This window comes from Capsella rubella, unplaced genomic scaffold, assembly GCF_000375325.1.
Source record: "Capsella rubella cultivar Monte Gargano unplaced genomic scaffold, Caprub1_0 scaffold_6, whole genome shotgun sequence".
Lineage (NCBI taxonomy): Eukaryota > Viridiplantae > Streptophyta > Magnoliopsida > Brassicales > Brassicaceae > Capsella > Capsella rubella.
Genome location: NW_006238918.1, coordinates 9,545,135 through 9,565,463, shown reverse-complemented (window position 1 = coordinate 9,565,463; position 20,329 = coordinate 9,545,135). Strand labels below are relative to the sequence as shown.

At 32.5% G+C, this 20,329-nt stretch overlaps 4 protein-coding genes across 5 annotated transcripts; 2 read left to right on the top strand and 2 right to left on the bottom strand.

Moving 5' to 3' along the window:
* Positions 1-273: 273 nt before the first annotated feature.
* On the bottom strand, positions 274-5,161 carry LOC17884521 (ATP-dependent DNA helicase Q-like SIM). Of its 2 annotated transcripts, none has more exons than XM_006286994.2 (17): positions 5,089-5,161; positions 4,304-4,891; positions 3,994-4,213; positions 3,800-3,910; positions 3,515-3,704; positions 3,054-3,357; positions 2,540-2,721; positions 2,299-2,355; positions 2,076-2,156; positions 1,892-1,955; positions 1,708-1,807; positions 1,521-1,604; positions 1,358-1,445; positions 1,080-1,202; positions 907-999; positions 473-785; positions 274-364 (listed from the first exon to the last, which is right to left on the bottom strand). In XM_006286994.2, the coding sequence occupies exons 2-16, from the start codon at positions 4,878-4,880 to the stop codon at positions 492-494; spliced, it is 2,568 nt and encodes an 855-aa protein (XP_006287056.1). In that variant the 5' UTR covers positions 4,881-4,891; positions 5,089-5,161; the 3' UTR covers positions 274-364; positions 473-491. The 2 variants fall into 2 exon arrangements, with proteins under 2 accessions (XP_006287056.1, XP_006287055.1); XM_006286993.2 differs by having other exon boundaries at positions 1,080-1,196.
* A 587-nt stretch (positions 5,162-5,748) lies between these two features.
* LOC17883603 (heavy metal-associated isoprenylated plant protein 36) lies at positions 5,749-7,241 on the top strand. The gene is made up of 3 exons (XM_006287972.2): positions 5,749-5,899; positions 5,993-6,068; positions 6,166-7,241. Exons 1-3 carry the CDS (start codon positions 5,753-5,755, stop codon positions 7,068-7,070), a joined length of 1,128 nt encoding a protein of 375 aa, XP_006288034.2. The 5' UTR covers positions 5,749-5,752; the 3' UTR covers positions 7,071-7,241.
* Positions 7,242-8,179: 938 nt separating this feature from the next.
* LOC17882836 (40S ribosomal protein S21-2) lies at positions 8,180-9,391 on the bottom strand. The gene is made up of 4 exons (XM_006288927.2): positions 9,322-9,391; positions 8,890-8,983; positions 8,657-8,789; positions 8,180-8,401 (listed from the first exon to the last, which is right to left on the bottom strand). The coding sequence occupies exons 2-4, from the start codon at positions 8,937-8,939 to the stop codon at positions 8,336-8,338; spliced, it is 249 nt and encodes an 82-aa protein (XP_006288989.1). The 5' UTR covers positions 8,940-8,983; positions 9,322-9,391; the 3' UTR covers positions 8,180-8,335.
* A 5,698-nt stretch (positions 9,392-15,089) lies between these two features.
* On the top strand, positions 15,090-15,567 carry LOC17881279 (protein RALF-like 22). The gene has a single exon (XM_006288854.2). It carries the CDS (start codon positions 15,141-15,143, stop codon positions 15,492-15,494), a length of 354 nt encoding a protein of 117 aa, XP_006288916.1. The 5' UTR covers positions 15,090-15,140; the 3' UTR covers positions 15,495-15,567.
* Positions 15,568-20,329: the final 4,762 nt, after the last annotated feature.

The following is a 20,329-nucleotide window of genomic DNA, read 5'->3' as shown; positions in this document are numbered from 1 at the left end:
TTAATTACATTACAAAAAAATTTGAGAAGTGAAATTTCGAATGTATTAATTTTTAATTAGCGTAGTAAAGTACAAAAAAATTTGATTTAAGAAAAAGAGTTTAAAATGTTTAACTGTAATCTTCTGAGCTCTATGACAAATGCAGAAGCATTATCAATGGCTGTTCTAGCTGCAACTAAAGCTTCTTGGAGCTCGGTGTTAACGAGATAATAAGAACATATCTCTTTGAGTATCACATCATGACGTTCTTGGAGTCTAGCCACATTCTCTTCCGCAGTAGCCAAAGCTTCATTCACGAGCTTAAGTTTCTCGATGGTGCGGTGTCTCTGCTTCAAGATGGGACTGAGAGCAAAGAAGAAGGAGCCTGAAAGAGCAATTGTAGATAGAACTATTATGCTTCCATAAAGATCCATGGATGGATTAATGGGTTTGGTTAAAAGAGAAAGAATATATAATAAAGTGGATTCATTACCTTGTGAGAGTTGAGATTATTATTCTTTGCTTTTACATGAATGCAACTTTGAAGAAGGTCCTCGTGATCGTTCTTTTCGGGGTTTCCTTTTTCTTCGAGGCTTCCTTTCTCTTCTGTCTAACCTCTTACGTCGGATTTCTGGATCTGCCCATCCTTTTCCCCATTCAGAGAATCCGCTGTATGTTTGATCTTGTTTCAACGAGAGCAGCATGTCGCCTTCCGGGTACACATAGAGTGGTTTTTCAACTTCGAAGTCAAGTTCTTTGTTCCCTTTTTCTGTTGGCTTTATAAATTTAACCTCAACTCGACGATCCTGCAACACACAGATCAGTAACATGGTTATAATCGAATATGTGACTGTAGCTTTATCGATAAAACGATCATGAAAATGAAAGAAGAACTGTTGGGTTTTGTTGGTTACTACTGTACTTTACCTTGTTATCCATCTCTTTGATGTATCCTTTAGCTTCCATGATACGGGCAAGACCTTTCCACCAAAGAAAATCTGTTTCCTTGAATTTTTGACACTACACTAACCAGAGGCATCACATGAATATCATCAAGAACATCATAAAACTACATGTAATTTGTTGAAATAGAAGTTTACCTGTTCCCTGATTCTACCGATAAAGAACAGAAGATTTGGCTTGTTGTATAATTTCTTTTGTTTGCTGTTGCCAAGTCCATAATCTTCATATGGTGCATGCTCAGAGGTATTCTCTACCTGCAACTAATATACTAGCAGCTTAAGTTCCAGAAAGAAAGGCTAGTAGAAGAAATCCCAGGTACTAAATAGAAATATTTGATTGGGTGTCATGGAATCCTTTGGGTATCACTCATACGAACAACCAAACTTTCAAATAAGGGATTAGAGAAAAGACATACTTGAAAAGCACTGATTACTTGAAACAAAAGATTAGCTTCCTCTCGTACATTTACTTGCTCCGGAGGCCCTTTAGTACAAACATCACATCTGTTTCATAGATTAGCAAGATTGACTGTTTGCTAGTTTTCTTTTATGGTTTTCAAAAACAAGGGCATGACTTACATGTTACACTTCTTGGAACTAAAATTCTCCCCAAAGTACTCCACTAGTATTTTCGCTCGACATTGTGAAGTATTCATTCCATATCTGCATAAGAAAAGGAAAATAAATATAATGGAGAATAGAACGATAAGTGAAAATATCTGCATAAGAAAAGGAAAAAAAATATTTTTATGAATAGTATAGAGACCTGAAACAGTCTGATAGCATCTTGTATGCTTGCTCTGTCTGTTCTTTACTCCTACGGCTTGGCAAAAGCGTTGGGGCTCTCGATAGATCAGCATAGAGCACTGTAAATCCCATATAATTACTTACATAAGCGATGCAAATAAGAATTAATTTACACAGTCAAAAGAAATCATTAATCAACTCACCGCACTCAGCTAATTCGCCATCTCTTCCAGCTCGGCCAGCTTCTTGGTAATATGCTTCTAAGCTCTGCAGTTTTATTATTTCAATGAGATGTAGACGAGAGAACAACAAATATGCATTAGCACGTGAATCTCAGGGAAGGAAATGTTAAATTTGAAAGTCTTATAAAGAGCTTCTGAAAGAGACCTGCGGCCAACCATAGTGGATGATTTTCCGAACATTTTTCTTGTCAATTCCCATTCCAAACGCAATTGTGGCTACAACAACCTAAAAGGAGTAACATAGCAATAATGATCTTCCACATATTATTCCGACAAAGAAGAAGACGGAACAGTGAATTGAAGAACAGAGTAGAGCATTAAGTTTTGAGCTATAACACATAAGAACAGAAAAGGTTTTATGTATATACCTGCAGCTTATTATCGTGAAAGTCCTGATGAACTTGTCTGAGATGTTTTTTTGGCAACTGTGAAACGTAACAAACTGATCATAGAGCCATAACAACATTTTAAAAGAACAGCATTTAATTTGGAATACAAATTTTTGACAACCAAGTTAGCAGAGGTCGACACTCGACAACATTCATTCTTAAGAAAAATAGTGCAGGGGGCTTCTTAAAGCAGGAAAAAGTTAGATATCTCAGTCCATACCGATGCATTATATGCTGCAGCCTTCAGTCCAACCCCACAAAGATATTTAGCAATGTTGACACTCTCTTTTCTTGTAGGAACGTAAATGATTGTCAGTCCTTCATAATCCGTTTGCTTTTCGGAAGGGGCAGGCATATCCAGGACTTCACAAGGAGGCATTTCGCAGAACTCGCCACAAGCCACTGCAATGATTAAAGCTAATCTAAATCACCATTTCTCAACACCAAAGATATTTCAAAAACTCACAGGAAAATCACCCAAGACTTGAGTTCTGTTGTCTGCATAATACATATATAATTCACTTTGAATAAGTGACGCTGAGCCTTTATGCCTCTTTTATATGCACAGGAGCTGACAACTTAACCAAGGGATGGTCAGATGCCAAGTATATTTATTTTACTAATGCTATTATCAATTTCACTAACCAATCGTCTAATCAAAGGTTCTGTAATTTTATCAACAGTTTTAGATCACGATGATCCTCTCTGTTTCCAAACATAATTGAAAAGCTTACCATCCCAATCATCAACACTCTGGAAAGTGTCGGTTTCATCTTCCAGATATTCTTCTAACATTTCTTTCCCATTTGAATTTTTTTCCTTTGCAAGATTGTTTTCTTGATCCTCGTCATCCTCATCGTAATCTGTCTCATGGATGTTTTCAGCATCGATATAACCAAAATCATTCTGCCCATCTGACACTCTTGAAATTACTGCTAGCTTTTTCCCATTCAACTTTCTCTTTTCAGTGTATAAGTCAATTAAGCTTTGGAAATCCTTTGCATATGAAGATGCAAACTTGGTTCGACTATGTTTAACCTGCATATGACAGTAAAATATCAGAGTCATGTTGCAAAACTCATGATCCACATACTAGCATCGAGTAAAAAATTACAGATTGATCTGCCAATCTTATGCTTGTTTACAAATGCGAAACAGTTCAATATGTAAGAAGTGAAGTTTACTGCTCACTCACTGAAAATTGTAGGTTTGGCCTGAAAAATGAAGTAAGCACAGTTTTTGTTTCCTTTGACAGATGAAGAGACGCAAGAATATCTTCCTGTACGTGAACTGTGGCTGTTGCAGTCAATGCCATTATCGGTACATCATGTTCCAAGAATTCCAAATTGCTGGCACAGAAGTTTTCCCGCAACACGGATAATCTCCTAACGATTCGGCAGCAGGAGGTTTGTTTAAGATTACCAAGAAGAACACTTCAAAGCAATAATATTAACAAGTTTTTGACTGTCAAAAATCATACCTGTAGTGAGGACGAAAATCATGTCCCCACTTTGATACGCAATGAGCTTCATCAATTGCAAAAAGAGCAATTCCATGAGTCTTCGCAAGCTTCTGGAGTGGTTTAATCAATCTGCGATCAAGTTTTGACCTTTCTTAATGAAATAATATAAACACACTTCAGAGAATTTCAGAAAGTTGTGATGTGTTGTGTACCGAACCACTGTCTCAGGGCAAACATATATGATCTGATACATTCCCTGCATTGCCTTCTCTTCTATGCAATTATCAAGTTGGCCTGAGCCAAGAAAACAAGCAGAGATTCTGTGCCTTGATAGCTTGAGGCATTGATCATGCATCAGGCTTATCAAAGGTGAAATAACGACAACAATCTTTCCCGTTAGTAATGCAGGAATCTGAAAGCAAAGAGATTTCCCTGCAAGATGAAAACATAGAAACCACAATTAGAATGTTATTGACTCCATATGAGAATGAAGAAGGCATCAGCAACGAAGAAATAAACTACCAGATCCCGTTGAAGCTAGGACAAGACAGTCCTTGTGAGCAATCCATGTAGATAAAGCCTCTCTTTGGAAACTTCTCAGGGATGAAATACCAAACCGGTTTTGTAGTATAGAATTAACTCTTTTCTCCCACGTTGATGACGCCTCAGCGCAACCATTTCGTATTTCTGTTTCAGTAAAACTACTAGACTCCAAACACATTGGAGCAAAACACTTTCTCTGCTCTTCCGAAGGATCAGACACCGTTACTAACTGAGAATCCTCTACTCCAGTCCCAAAACAGTCACCTTTTTGCTTTTTCTGGTCCAGAGATCTAAAATGGTCAAGCAAACTCGACTGACGCTTTGAACCCGAAGAAAACGAAGATGGCTTAGCTCTTTTACCAAGGGTCTTGTTACTCCTTGTAAAACATAGTGAACTAGCCGGCTCAAACCCACCAGTTGAACGATGTCCATTCAAAATATACTCCAAAGCGGCATCACATGACTTACCTACAGCTGTAACAGCCTCCAAAGCATCCAACTTTTCAAAACCCATTTCAACAAGCTTCATCACAACTTGATCAGAAGATAAATCCATCGGAAACCCAACTGTTCAGGCAACAAAAAAGACAGTTTCTTTAAGGCTATTGGAGACAATAATAGGCAAAGGACCCATACACCAAATAGATTCTAATATGTAATGATTCGTACATAACTAGTGGATAATCCCAAATTCCAAATTCTCCAACACCCTAGTAAATTTGTTTCTAATTAAACAACACATACCTATCAAGTGAATCACTCACCTTGAACAATAATTTCACCCGGAGATCCACGAGGGAGAAGATGAAACGTATCGTGGAATCAGAAACAAAGAACCCTACGCACCAAAATTAAAATCACTGAACCACATCAATTGACAATTAGCATTGGCGATTTTGCCGCTCACTTGCCATTGAATGACGTCGTTTTAAATGGGTGGACAAACCTATTATAATATTTTTTATACTATGGTCAAAAAATCATACTAAAATCATTTGAGGAAACATTTGGCTGCCAAAATTTTGTTATGATGATTATAATTAAAATATTTATGTTAATGTGGTGGATTTATGTGAATGTCACAACACAATTTGCTTGTAATAAAATATATGTTTACTCATTGAAAATAGTAATACTGGCCAAATAAAAGAATAACAGAATTGATAATTTTATTTCATCGCAATTAACCTTGCAATAAGGATGGTCTAGCGTTTTTTAAATGAAAAATTATCATTTTTTTTTTTGCCGGCAAAAAAAAAAGAAAAAAATTATATCATTTTTGTAATCTTTTTTAGAAAAAAAAGGCAAATAGTAGAGAATATTATCAGCCAAGAAAAAGGTAAATATTAGAGAATATATCATCAGCTAAAGGAGTCCCAATAGAAGCGATGACTTCGTTACTACTACTATATTTACACATGAAGTTGCATGGATTCCTTTCTCCCTCTGCTTCGTCTTCCTCTCTATCTTTCTCTCCATATGGATTTAGGAACAGAGATCAAACCAGACACAAGACAAGAAGATCAGAGACATGTCCTTTTTGAAGATAACTACCCTGAACCTCTTAGATACAACGTAAAGACATAATCAATTTCTTCTTATTCTTCTTATTCATATAACTATCATCTTTTTACCTCAAGATTCTTGTTTTTCTTTGTTGTATTGCAGACATGGGTTTTGCGAGTTTCTATCCATTGCGAAGGTTGCAAAAGAAAAATCAAGAAAATACTAAGCAAAATCGATGGTATAAACTATATTATATAATCTCTTTCATGTGTATTAATTGTGTTACGTTCTTCTTTATTAATAATGTTACGTCTCTAAAATGATTTATTCATTAGGAGTATATACAACAAACATCGACGTGAAGCAACAAAAAGTAACGGTGATCGGAAACGTAGAGCCGGAGTTTTTAATCAAGAAGATCATGAAAGCCGGTAGACACGCCGAGCTATGGCCAACGCCGCCAATGGATAACAACAACGATTGTAATTATCAGAAGAACGCAAGAAATGAAGAAACAAGTGGCGACGAGGACGACGAAAACAACAACAACGGCGGAGACGGCGGCGGTGGTAGTGGTGGTGGTGGAGGTGGAGGAGGAGGAGGAGGAAACTGTGATCAGGTGAAACAAGTTGTGACGTTTGTGAACGGCCAACCTCAACCTCAAGGTGATGGAGCTCCGAAGAAGAAGAAGAAAAAGAAAAAGAAGAAGAAAAGCTTAGGGAACACGACGGTTGTGATGGAAGGAGGCGGTGGCGGTGGCGGCAGTGGTGGTGGTGGTTGTGGTGGTGGAGGTGGTCCGCCGCAAAACGATGGACCACCGGAGACAGTGATATACTCTGCTCCACCAGATCATCACATTATACATGGACATCCTCCACATTTTCATCAACAGCAACAGAATCCGTATCCGACGGTTCACAGTCCTCCACGTCATCATCCACAACAAACGTACAGTCCAGGACCGCCGCCCCCTTCGTTTTATCAGACGCAGCAGACTCAAACGGCGCCGTCTTACACTGTGAGTTACAACACGGCGCACGGGATGAGTAACGGTGGGAACGAGACGGCGTCGTATTACGCGGCTCCTGGTCCTATTCATCCGACGTCGTATTATTCTTACGAGTACGTGGACACGGGATACGAATCTCCACCGCCCGAATTTTATTCGTATAGATCTCAGCCGTCGGATTCGTTTGAGGCACTCAGTGAAGGGAACCCAAACTCTTGTTGCGTAATGTGATTAGATTGGTTTGATTAGTAGCAAATTGACGTAATTGGGTTTCAAGTGGGCATCTTGTAAATTGCCGAACATTGGGTTATTAGAGGGGTATTTGCGTAAACAAAAAATAGTAGGTTAAATTATATATATACCTTGAATAAAAGATACTCGGCAAAATGAAAAATTTACATATAAAAAAGACATGTATATATTTAGTATTTAATTAAGTAAAACATTTATAAATTGATATTGTTAAAATTGCTATATTTTGTTAATTTATCGAGTTATTAATTTATCAATATACTAATTGGTTCGAAAACCTAAATTGGACTCGAAAAAATATATTAATTTATCGAAATATTAATTTATAATATAAATATATTTTGTAAATTAATTATGAAATTTACATTCATGGAAAAACAAAACTTTTCGTGCACTTATATTATACGAATTTCTAGTTGATAATATTCCAAAAAAAAAAAGGCATCACTAATTCACAAAACCAAAAAAAAATTGACATATTTTGTAAGAAAATAATGTATAAATTGTAGTAAAATGATTATATATTAAAAAATTCTACAAATTTTGTAATTGCTTAGAGAAGATATACGGCATTGTGTCATGTAACTCAATTTAGTTATAGATTAAAAATAAAATTTAGAAGAAAAAAATGTGACATGGTGAAGTGAGGTACTACTTTGGAATATCATATTTTTGAGTGCAAATTTTAGAATAAAACATTGAGGAGAATATTTGGACTAGTAGAGGAATAAATCTTTATAATTAAAAAGAACTGAAAGGGAATAAGAATAATTGAGAAAAAGCAAGATAAAAAATTTGAAGAGAAAGATGGCTTTTGTGTATGTATTTTGAAGATGCTTATTTCAAGCAGAATTCAGAAAGCATATTTTGATGACAAAGAATATAAATATAAAAAAGTATGAATCGAATTGTTATATTGGTCTTACATGTTTTAGTTTTAATATATAGTAATGTTTCACTCCTTAAGTTCTTCAATGGTTAAGACAGAACAGACCAAAGAGAATCTGATTCTACGTAACGTATTCAAATTTTCTTTTTTTCTCGGAGACGAGCAAATCCAAAAAATAACAATGGTCGAGAAGAGATACTTTAACGTACTAGAGAAAAAAATTGAACACAAAAAAGCAATGAAGTTCCAAAGACTCAAGCCAAAATCATTACTTCAGTATGAGATAAATCTTTCGAGAGAAGAAACAAAATAACAAGAATCTGATCAAAGACAAAAGACAAACTTAAAGCTTTTTTTAGTTTTGTTTGGCTTCGAGCTTCTTCTTCTGCCACAACCTGTCTACACCACTGTCTGCATCTCCCTGCAAATCAAGAACGATAACATCGTTAGTTAATTACCAGTCTCTTAGGAAGAGGATTACCTAACATTTAATCATCAAGCTAACTAGTAGAAAAGATTCAATCTAACAAGAGTCTTCCAATACACAAACAAACTCGAGACAATTCAACTTCTACGCATAAGAGGCAGCAGCACAAGCAATGACGAATTGGGAACATAAGAATTAAGAATACTCCCAAGTCTATATGTCAAAAAAAAGTGTGTTGTTGTTACAAACCTGAGCACGGACGAAACCGCAGAGAGCAAAGGTGGTGAATTGTCCAGTGTAAACACCATCAGCATCTAAATGACCAATGTTGAGCTGCACAGAGGCATGATCCTTGGATGTAATCAACCGGTTAGTAGCAGAGCTGTATAAGTCAGTCAAAACAAACAGAAACCAATATTCTCAGTTTATGAGCTCTAAGAATCAGAGATACCAAAACATAAAAGAAATAAACATTCTCTTACCATTTCCTAGGAATGTAGAGCTCTGTGACTTGTCCCTCCTCGTTTTGCATCTTGAATGATTAGCTTGGAGAGCAGACGAATCAATATCCAAAGACTATATAATAAACACAACAACACTCTTATGTTAGGCTTAGTATCAACATTGTTCAATCACAAGCAACATAAACAGATCAACAATGACAATTATATATCTAAAGGGATTCAAGAAACCACAACGATCCAAAATTTTATAGAAGTTCAAAACTAGCGATACAAAAACTATAGCTAGAGTTCTAGGGTTTGCCAAAACTACATATTCGCTATCAAACCTATTCAAGGTTCTACCCTAATCATCATAGATCACGAAAACGAGAATACAGTGGCATAGTAACAAAAACGGAGATGCGAAGATGAAGAAGGAGATGATGAAGTGAAAAGGGCGGAGTAGTTTACCTCTGAGGAGAAGCAAAAGCAAGTGCGGCAACGGGGGAGAAACGATGAAGGAGACACAGAGTTTATACTTTAGGGTAAAACAAAAACCCTAAGTTTTTCTTATGGGCTTTGGAGGCCCATGTTATTAGCTTCCATAAAAATAGCCCGTTAAAAATAGCCTGTTATGACTCAATTAGCTTCGCCTACTTTTGGTTTAGACTTTCGAAGTTGTGTAAGATAATTATGAACAAACACCAGTGTCCATATTTTAGTTGGAAAATGGACATAAACAGCTATTCACAAAAATTTAAGCCCATTTAATATCCGTGCGTCAAATATAAAATTTATCGGACATAAATAAACGAACCTATTTACGTTCGTTTATTAAAACGGACTTTCACAAATGGAAATTCCACTAAACAAAAAAATGTAATTAAATACAAATGCCTTTTCCATTACAAAAATATCATCAACAAAATGAAAAATTAATTTTTTCCCGCAAACAAAACAAAATTTTTGACAAAATTTTCTCGAAAGTTTTTTTTGTCGGGAAATTTTTTTGCTGAAAAACTTGTTTATGGCTAATCCTTTGTTGGCTTGTGTGAAGCCCATATTAGATGCCAACATGTACCCAAAACTCTGGACCGAACTAGCTTGATCCCACTGAGGTTAACGGGCTGTCGTATTTTATTGTTATTGTCATGTATGAGTTTTGTGGTACTGTCGTTGTTTTGTTGGTCCGAATTTAAAGGTCAAGCACAGTGTTGTTATGGTGGAATCTAGAAATGGAGAAATTAAACTTGAAAGTTGAGATTGGCATACGAAGAGCATCTAATTTCATCTTGTTTACAAAGTATATTTTGTTTTATTAATTTTAATTTTGATTTATTTTTAAATACAATAGTACACTATTATGTGACATGTTACTCTATTTTTATGAGAAAATTGTAGGCTATGTCCTCTACAGTAACAAAAGTTTTATGCAGTGCCATTATAAGAAACATCTTCTCCCGCCTGCCACAATGTCTTTGTCAAAAGACCATTGTACCCCTGTCCTAATTGGATGCTCTATGTTGTGACTTTTTTTTTTTTTAATCTCTCTCTTCTTCATTCTTCTTTTTCTTCTTCCAACATTAAACACTTCTAGTGAACCAGATCCGACGGACAAACTCCGGCAGACGAACTCTGACAGTCTAGATTCGATGGACCAAATCCAACAGACCAGATCCGGCGGACCATAGTAGATCTGACGGACGAACTCCGGCGGACCAAATACGGCTGACGAACTTCGACGGACGAACTCCAACAGTCCAGATCCGACTGACCAGATCCGGCGGACCATATCCGATGATTATAACCAGTTTTGGCAGACCAGATTCGACGGACCAGTTTCGACAGACTATAACTCCAACAAACGAGTTCTGGCAGACCACAGTCAGTTCTGATGAACTATAACCAGATTCAGCGGACCAGTTTCGATCAACCAGAAAGACGAGTTCTGATAGAGCAGATCTGGTGGACGAGTTCAGGCGAACCAAAGTCAGTTTCTACGAACTTTAACCAGATCCGATGAATCATTTTTTGGCGGACAAAAACTAGTTAAGATAGACTTGTCCTATGTGACAAAAACCGGCGGACCAGTTCTAATGACCTGATTCGGCGGACCAGCCAGACGATGAAACAAGTGATGCGGTTATTACACTATGGACAATACATTTTTCTGTAGATGGACAAGATTTGGCGAACCAATTTTGGTCGACTAGTTATGGCGGATCAGATGTAGTGGACAAGATCTTGTGAACGAGATTTCTTTTTCTATTTTAATTTTGTCTATCGTTTTGTTTTGTCTTTTTCTGCGAGGGCAAAATCGTCCGAGCTTTCCTCTTTGTGGCACGTTTTGAAAGAAGTTTTTGTTAATGGCACTTTAACAAATTTGAGTTTTAAAAATGGCATAGCAAACAAAATTCCCTATTTTTATTGGTTAGATTTTTAGGAGACCGATAAAATAATTCATCCGTAGAAATGAACTCAAGTGTTGTTATTTTTTTGTTAAAAGGCCATTATACTTATATAATTTTTTAATGGGTCGGGCCTTCGATTACACCGTGAAACTAGGACAAAAGTAAATCGGAATTCCGCCGTCGCCGGAAAAGGGATTTGCATCGTATTAACATCGCAACACAACTAATCAGATCATGAGAATCGACGAATGCATCTTTGCGGCGATTCAATGTATATATCTAGAGAACGAAAATGAAGCATTGGAATTCAAGTGTTGCTGTTCTCGTTCTTTTGACAAAACTGGTACAGTTTGTTCCCTTTTGCCACTTTCTTAAAGGTGGAGTAAACAAGATTCTTTTGGTAATCTTTCTTTTCTTCCCTTAGTCAAATTTGTGTCGGTAAAAGGTTTATGTCTATGACCGTTTTACAAGACCAAGAAAAAATTGAATAAGAAATCGCACTTTCTGGTTATAAATCTAAACAAATCATGTTTATATATTACACACTAATTTTAGTTTTATGATGCCTTAAAAGCTTACACTTTAATCGGATGGCATAGAGACCAAACCAGCTAAGACGTTTATATTGTAAAGTATGGTACATTCATAAATTATAATGGTTTGATATCAGTGGAACTTGAACTGATCAGAAACTAGCAAATATCATGTTGTTCTTCTGTAATTGCTGAATGTGAATAACTATCAAATCGTGGTTATACTCACTTTTTTGATTCCAATAAATAAACTAATTTCACGTAATTATACATTGTTTCTCTCTGAACATATCAAAACGTGACACAAATATCACATTTTTTAACCATTACTCAAATCATATATGTTTTTAAATTCTCAATAGCTTGTTAACATTTTTATACACTGATATAAATAGTGGGATTGCTCTACGATTCTTCTTTTAAGAAGAACACTAGATTATGTAAGAAACAAAGACATAATTTTCTCACTAGATTATGTAAGAATCAAAGACAAGAAATGTATAATTAGGTAAGTGGAGAGTTGACAATTTGGGCAAACGCCGATTCCTAAGTCCTTTATGGTGATCTGTGTGATTGGTCCCGAGCGGTTGCACCTCGCATGTTATGCGCCGCTTCTCTTCTGTAATGCCTTCCATTATTAACGTTAGTCTTTCATATATATACAGTATTTAATGATACGTTATATAACAATACGATTATACAAAAGAACCACAAAGACAAGCTAATTAATTAATATCAAAAGTTTATGTTTGTTTTATTTCAAAAATACAAACGTTGATGTGTATGTGTGTTGGACTTTTCAATTAGAGTCAAAATCCCAACTGTGGCCGAACCCATACACATTTGACACACACATAACCCATACAATAATGCATGTTTACATATATATATAAATGTTACAAGTATTTTTCGTTAAAATAGAATTATATAGATGAATTAACGTAGTCAGTATACAATTGTTCAGATAGCCATTGCAGCGGACTAAAACAATCAGAAAAAGACGAAGAAATACACCTATATTTTGCTAATAAATATGTAACGTTATTACAATTCCTTCGAGTGAAAATGAATTCTATAAACTGGAAACAAGAAGACCAATAACAAATATCATGAATAATATTCAATGGAGGTATCAATGAGTTGATGATTAATATTTAATAATATAAACGTTACAAGTAGGCATGACCAAAAGCTAACCTTAACCGTATTTTTAACCGTAACCGGACCGTTTATCAACCGTAACCGGACCGTAACCGTATAAAACGGTTAAAAATTGTAACCGTTAACCGTAAAAGTAAATTAGTTACGGTTAAAAAATAATAATAACCGTAACCGTTAATTAACCGTAACCATAATTAACCGTAATTAATCGTCGGTTAACCGTACGGTTAAACGCTCGGTTAACCGCATATTTAAAATTTTAAAATAAATTATATTATAACTGTATACAATACCCAGATTTAACTAATTCACTATAAATAATTGAAATCAGATATATTTTTTACTTGTAAAATAAATAATATTTCATAAAATTTTATCTCCAATATTAATATTATAATAATCATCAAATAACCGTAACCGTATTTAACCGTAACCGTATATAACCGTAACCGTCTTAACCGTATATATAATGATTAAGGTTATGGTTAAAAAATTATAACCGTTAACCGGTGGTTAATTAACCATAACCGCATTAACCGTAACCGTGGTCATGCCTAGTTACAAGTATAAATACATTTGTATATATAGAAAAAATCGCTGACTTTGGACTCTTTTTTGTTTGGTATATAAAAATGTTAACACTAGGGTTAGGCATGTCAATTAGGACTAAAGCCTGCGGGTTAGTTTGGCCTGGTCCTGAAAAACATCTGGCTCAGGCTTAAATATATATGTCCAGAAAAAACCGGGTTTTTTGGGTTAAGTCCATTCGGGCTAAAGGATTTTTTGGGCTTAGCCCGGTCGGGTTCGGGCTGGCCCGAAAAGCCCTTAAACAAATATATTTTCAATTTTTTAATATTTTAGTTTAATTAAAAGATTTGATTAATGTTATAGTTTTCATATTTACTTACTAGCCTTACTTATTACTTTTAAAATCTTTATAAACTCTTATTTATATATGTCAACAAAGCTATAACTAAATATATATAAGTATCATGATTTTGAAATCATCAAAATATATATTAAATTTTGACTCTATAATATACTTTAAAGTGTTTTAGTTCCATGTTTTATTGGGTTAAAGTGTAAATAATTTATTTGGCTTTTATTTTTTCTCTTAAATTAAGTTAGTTTTATTGAATATTGATAAGTTATTTAAAATTTGATGCATTATTTTTATAGTAGACTTTTAAATATAGTTTTTGAAATACTATTATGAACTTTGAAATTGATTTTTTATCGCTAAGTACAGCACAAAAAAGCCCGAAAAGCCATGTAGCCCTGTTAGGGCCGGGCCGGCTTTGAAATATAGGTTCGGAAATTTTTCGGGACGGATCGGACCGGACTCACGTATATGAAGGCTTTACGGGTTTCGGGCCGGACCGGGCTGGGCTAGCCCGATTGACATGCCTAACTAGGATTATATAGGGAAGTTAATAAGTTATTATAGGTGGTGGTGGTGGTGGTGTACTTTAGGAGGAAGTGATCTACACGTCTTCAACTTTGTTTATTTAAAGAATTATCATCGGACGGCCGGCGAGGCGACCAATAGTTTTAAAACGTTGATTCACAAAACGTCCGTCGGTGTAGGACAGTAGGGTGGCTCCAGTTTACACCATTTTCTGACTTTTGTATGGAGATGTATATATTAACGTTTCGTGGCTTTTGACAAACCAACCAAAACGATGCCCATATATATATGATTCTACTAGTTCTTCTGCCATGATTTGCAATTTGTCGGCACGAAAGATGAAACACTCACCGTTGTATTTTGCATATATCTACATGTTTTTGTAGCATTTTATAGGATACTTCTCATTTGATAAGACAAATTTAAAACTGCTAATTACAGATATTGCGTAACATGTCTTGACGAATGTGTGGACAATTGTCAAGATTCTATGATGCTCAAAATATATTTAATTATGCTATTATATTCATCACAAAGTTTTGAGTTAGTTTATTCAAAGCCGACATCATTAAACCGAATTTTAAAGTGTAACTTTATAAATATCAAAAACTGATGGTGTTTACGTAAATAAAACAAAAACAAACTTCATATTCTAAATAATTTTCTTGATTTATAAAGAGCCTAAAGACCAAAAGCTGTCTTCAGCTTCAAAACTCACAAAAGTAGTTGAATACATAAACCTCTGATTCAGTCAGAAGGTTTTGTAAGAAAAAGACAATGGTGATGAACTCTCGTATAATCTTTGTCGTCCTTGTGATTTCCATGATCGTGATCGTGTCCGTTGAAGCAGGCGGCTACGAAGACGTTTTAGGGTTTGTGGTCCGAACAAGAACCTCTTCTGACTGCAAAGGATCAATAGCGGATTGTATAGCCGAAGAAGAAGAGTTTGAACTCGATTCTGAGATCAGTAGACGCATTTTAGCTTCCAAGAAGTATGTAAGCTACGGTGCGATGAGGAAGAACAATGTTCCTTGTTCTCGACGCGGTGCGTCTTATTACAACTGCAAACGCGGCGCTCAGGCTAACCCTTACCGCCGCGGTTGCAGCCAAATCACGAGGTGCAGGCGTTGAAAATTTGAGTTTTTTTTTTAACCTTTCTCACGTTCTTGTGCTGTTTTTACTTTTTGTTTTTTTTTTTCTCTGTTTGGATGTTTTTACTTATATATATATATTTTTACTTACTTTACACATTTGATATTGGTTTCGTTGTTAAACAAAGTCTCGTTATAAATTATACATACAGAATGCGTATTTATGCAGATTACAGAAAGAAGAATTTCAGAACTTTTTTTTATCGAGTGAAAAAAAGTCTTATGATTTCACGATCATCTATACTATTAAAAGGGAAACATTTTGAATAAAGTAAGCATATAATATACAATTAAAAGGTGTAGAGCATATGCATTTATTTATAACAATAAACAAGAATAAGGATAGTTAAGATAATTTAAAAAAATCCAAAATTTTAGGAAACATAATATTTCTTTTTTTTTAAAACAGTGATCCCTAAAATCAAGTATCCTAAAAAATAGCTAAAAAATCTTCAAATTAAGAAAATATTTATTATTACGAAAATATAGGTATGAAAATCCCCATTAAATATTACGACATATAGCTCATAAAATTTTCAAGTTTAATACATACTTATTATCTTATTTCAAATTCCAAAAATAACTAATGTAAAATTCTAAATTACGGAGCAATCTTCTCAAATTGAATCCAACCACTTTTAATTCTTATTCAAAATTATAGAGCAATCATATTTCAGATTTCATATTTTAATCATTGATTGTATTTTAAATTATTTTATATGAAAAGAAGATTCACATTATTCTAATTTTTATATGTGAAATACAAATTTTTTTTGATGTAGAATAAAATTTTTTTAATATGTATTAGATGAAATTTCTATAATCCTATTTGTTCGAAATACAAGGACATGAAATTACATAAAGAGCGCTGGAAAAAGTTCATTTAGGAAAAAAAAAAAACAGTATCCAAACTATTTCAAAGAAAATACATAACGAGAACTTTGGATAACGAAACAGATTATATAATTTGGATACCAATAATTTCAATTTTAAAGCTATTTCTGATAATTATATATTTTTCCGGATCAACGTCGGTTTTGTGGCTTATTTAAAAGCTTTCAAATAAAACAAAAAGCAATAGATATATATATATATATATATATATATATATATATATATATCTAATATAAAATATTATAATCTTAAAAAGTTACTAATATAAATAACATAATTATCAAAAAAAAATATTCATGGTTAAAATTACTTATCATTAAGAATATTTAAAAACAAAACAAATTTTAATTTGGATAAATAAATCTAATTTGAAATTTTACTGATAATTTAAATTTGGATAAAGAAATTTAATTTCATGCCTTTACTGATTATATAATTTACTGGTCAAACGTCGGGTTTACGGGTTATCTGAAATTTTTTTAAACGAAAAAAATAGAACTATATGTTAATTTAATATAATAACTTAATTTTTAATCATTGAAGCGAACAATATAAGGTTATCTTATATATTGGTATATGAAATAACGTGTATGGGAAGAAAACGGGTAGTTCAGAAAATGAAAACCATTATCTAAACTGTTATTGGTAAAATACGCGACGAAAATATAGGGTAAAAGGAATTTGGGATAACGGGAACTCAAGTAGGACATATACGTACATACTATTATGGACTATATGAAATAACATATATGGTAAGGTACAGGTAATTCAGTAAATAAAAATCATTATCTAAATTGTATTCCTAATAAAAGAGGGGTCGGAAATTTAGCGTAATACATGAATTCAAACAGAATATACGCAAATATATTATTTACTAATGTGGAGAATGCGAACTGTATATATTGGTGAGTTAAACATATTTTAATCGGTTGTGGAGTATGAATAGCAGACGTGTTAACCCGCTTGAATTTTTATCATCCGGGTTAGGAATTTTTTATTATTTTTAGTTGTTTTTATCCGGTCTAAAATAGACAAACTCTTTTCTTTTACTATATAACTTTTTAATATAGTTGTTTTTACGGGTAACAAAACCAAATCTTATCGTTACTTTTGTTTAAACTAAATTGAAAACAAATCAAATACTGAACTGGTACGAGTTTGGATTATGAATGCTAATAACATTCTTAAGAAATGTCTTTTACAAATATAACTCTACATATACATAATATATTGCAAACATGATAGCAAAATTAGTTTTTGAAATCAATCCCGCACGTACGTGCGGGTCCAAATCTAGTACCATGTTTAAACAGTAAACTAAAATTAGAATCAGAAAAATAAAAACGATTAAGGAAACAAAAATTGTATTTTTTTAATAAAACATGATTAAATATTATTTTGAAGTTTAGATTTTACAATTAAAATAAAATTATTTATCGGTTTGAGTTTATGAATGGAGCGTATGATTTATATTTTACAATTAAAACAAAATTATATGTTGGTTTGGGTTTATAAATAAGTGGTTAGGGTTTAGATTTTACAATTAAAATAAAATTATATATCGGTTTGGGTTTATAAAGGAGTTGTTAGGGTTTATATTTTACAATTAAACAAAATTATATGTCGGGTTTATAAATAAGTGGTTACAAAAAAATGAGCATTTTGTATCATTTATTTTTATTTTTTTGTATTACTTCTAACTGATGCCAAAACATTTTACATCACTTCAGTAAATGATTTTAAAACTGTCGATGCAAATAATACCTATCATTTCTCTAACAACTGATGTAATTATAGATAATATTTGCATTGGTTGTTATAACTGATGTTAGTTTTGCATCAATTAATATAACTGATGTTAAATATTTATATCAGTTAAATAATTGATGTAAATATTAGTGTCAATTGAATTAAGTGATTCTAATTATTGTGTCATTTACAAATTGATGTTAAATATTTATATCATTACAAATATCTGATGTTAAAATTAGTGTTAATTTTTATAAATGACTAGGTAATGTCCCGCGCATATGCGCGGGTTGTTGTATATTTATTTAATTATTTTAATTTATTTATTACTTATAAAAAATAGATTAAATAAATTTTAATGCTTATGACATTTTTACATGTTATTTATGTAAATCATACAATAGAAGCATACATCCATATCTTTTGAATATATTCGTTGATTAATTGTTCAATTAATCAATTTTTATAGTAATTTTCTTTAGTACTTTTAAGTATTTTTTGATAAAACAATAATATTGTTAATGATAAAAATAGGAATGATATTGGGAGAATTTAAAAATTACCCCTTTAAAAATATCACTTTTTAAATTTACCCCTTTTTCAAACTTTATCAAAACAACCACTAAAAATGTTGAAATTTATCCAAATATGTCTGTAAACTTATAAATATACACAAAAATTACCTTTATTTGTGTATAAAATTTTAATTAATTTCAATGTCTTACAAATTGGTTTGAATATAACAAAAAAAAAATTTTATTATAATAATTACATATTTTGAAAATAAAATAAATGTACATGAATATGTGAGAAAGAAAAAAACATATAAAGTAAAACAATGAAAATGGTTTATTTAGCTTGATTTTCTTATGGTGCGATGGTCAAAAATATTGTCCCATCGATAAAGTAATTTCCTTATAGCCATAAAATATTATTATGCATATGTATTATACATTTAATAGTATAAAAATAATGAAAAAATGAAGAAGTACATAAAATAAAGAAGAAATATAATTGAATACAAAAGTTTTAACCAAATATATAATCAAGCTCTTACAATGATATCTTAGTTGAGCTTTCAACCCATGCAAGAACATTAAAAATTAAACAAAGAAAATATTGAGAATATCATATATGGTGGAGGAGGATGTAAAAATGAGTATTTATAGGATAAAATATGATTTAAGTTACAATTCTAAAATAATTAAATAAGAGGAGTTATAATTATATTTTATAGTGTGTTAACTGAGGTTAAATGGAGGAAACAAATAGTCAATTGAAAGGTTATATAATTTAAGTTACAATTTAATAGTAAAGTGTGGATTTCAAGTATGAATTAAAGTATATGACTAAATGTGTTAGATATTTGGTTTAATTAAAAATAAATATTATAATTAAAAAATAAATGCTAAATGGACCAATAAGGAGAGAGTGAAACCTTAAAAATTCTCAAGAAATAATTTTATTTTTAATCTCTTTTTATATTCCTCTTAATTTAAGTTATATTTCTAGGTTTAATTATATTTTTCATCCTTGTAGTATATATAATAGATAGAAAATGGAATATCAAATTGTTTTTTAGATAGGAAATCAAATATAAAATTCAAAGTTTAAAAAAATTATAATATTCTTTGTATTATTACATGTTGAATCACAAACTAAATATAAGGATCATTATTCTTAAAAGAATGTCTTACAAATTGGTTTGATAATTATATAACAAAAAGTTTATTTTGTTAAAAAATTACATACTTTTGAAAATAAATTAAATATACATGAATATGTGAGAAAGAAACAAACATCCAAAGTAAAAGAACGAAGATGATTTCTTTAGCTTGATTTTCTTATAACCATAAAATATTATTATACATATGTATTACATTTAAAAATATAAAAAACAATGAAGACATATATAAATACATAAAAACAAAAAATAAATAAAATTGAACACAAAAGTTTAAACTAAATAATTAATCAAACTCTTACAATGATATTTTAAATGAGTTTTCACCCCATGCAAGAACTTTAAAAAAAAACAAAGAGAATAATGAAGAGATGAGATATGGTAGAGAAGGATGTGAGAATGGCTATTTATATGATAAGAAGTGATGTAAGTTACATTTTTGAAATAACTAGGTAATGTCCCGCGCATATGCGCGGGTTGTTGTATAT

Bases quoted from the DNA above. Each gene is read 5' to 3' on its own strand.
- LOC17884521 (XM_006286994.2), bottom strand. From the start codon at position 4,880: ATGGATTTATCTTCTGATCAAGTTGTGATGAAGCTTGTTGAAATGGGT. The intron at 4,214-4,303 runs GTAGTTTATTTC...TTCATCTTGCAG, and splicing joins CCTAGCTTCAACGGGATCTG to GGAAATCTCTTTGCTTTCAG. The intron at 1,956-2,075 runs GTCTCTTTCAGA...ATAAAACTGCAG, and splicing joins TCCACTATGGTTGGCCGCAG to AGCTTAGAAGCATATTACCA.
- LOC17883603 (XM_006287972.2), top strand. From the start codon at position 5,753: ATGGATTCCTTTCTCCCTCTGCTTCGTCTTCCTCTCTATCTTTCTCTC. The intron at 5,900-5,992 runs GTAAAGACATAA...GTTGTATTGCAG, and splicing joins CTGAACCTCTTAGATACAAC to ACATGGGTTTTGCGAGTTTC. The intron at 6,069-6,165 runs GTATAAACTATA...TTTATTCATTAG, and splicing joins AATACTAAGCAAAATCGATG to GAGTATATACAACAAACATC.
- LOC17882836 (XM_006288927.2), bottom strand. From the start codon at position 8,939: ATGCAAAACGAGGAGGGACAAGTCACAGAGCTCTACATTCCTAGGAAA. The intron at 8,790-8,889 runs GTAAGAGAATGT...TGACTTATACAG, and splicing joins CTCTACATTCCTAGGAAATG to CTCTGCTACTAACCGGTTGA. The intron at 8,402-8,656 runs GTTTGTAACAAC...CTTGATTTGCAG, and splicing joins GCGGTTTCGTCCGTGCTCAG to GGAGATGCAGACAGTGGTGT.
- LOC17881279 (XM_006288854.2), top strand. From the start codon at position 15,141: ATGGTGATGAACTCTCGTATAATCTTTGTCGTCCTTGTGATTTCCATG.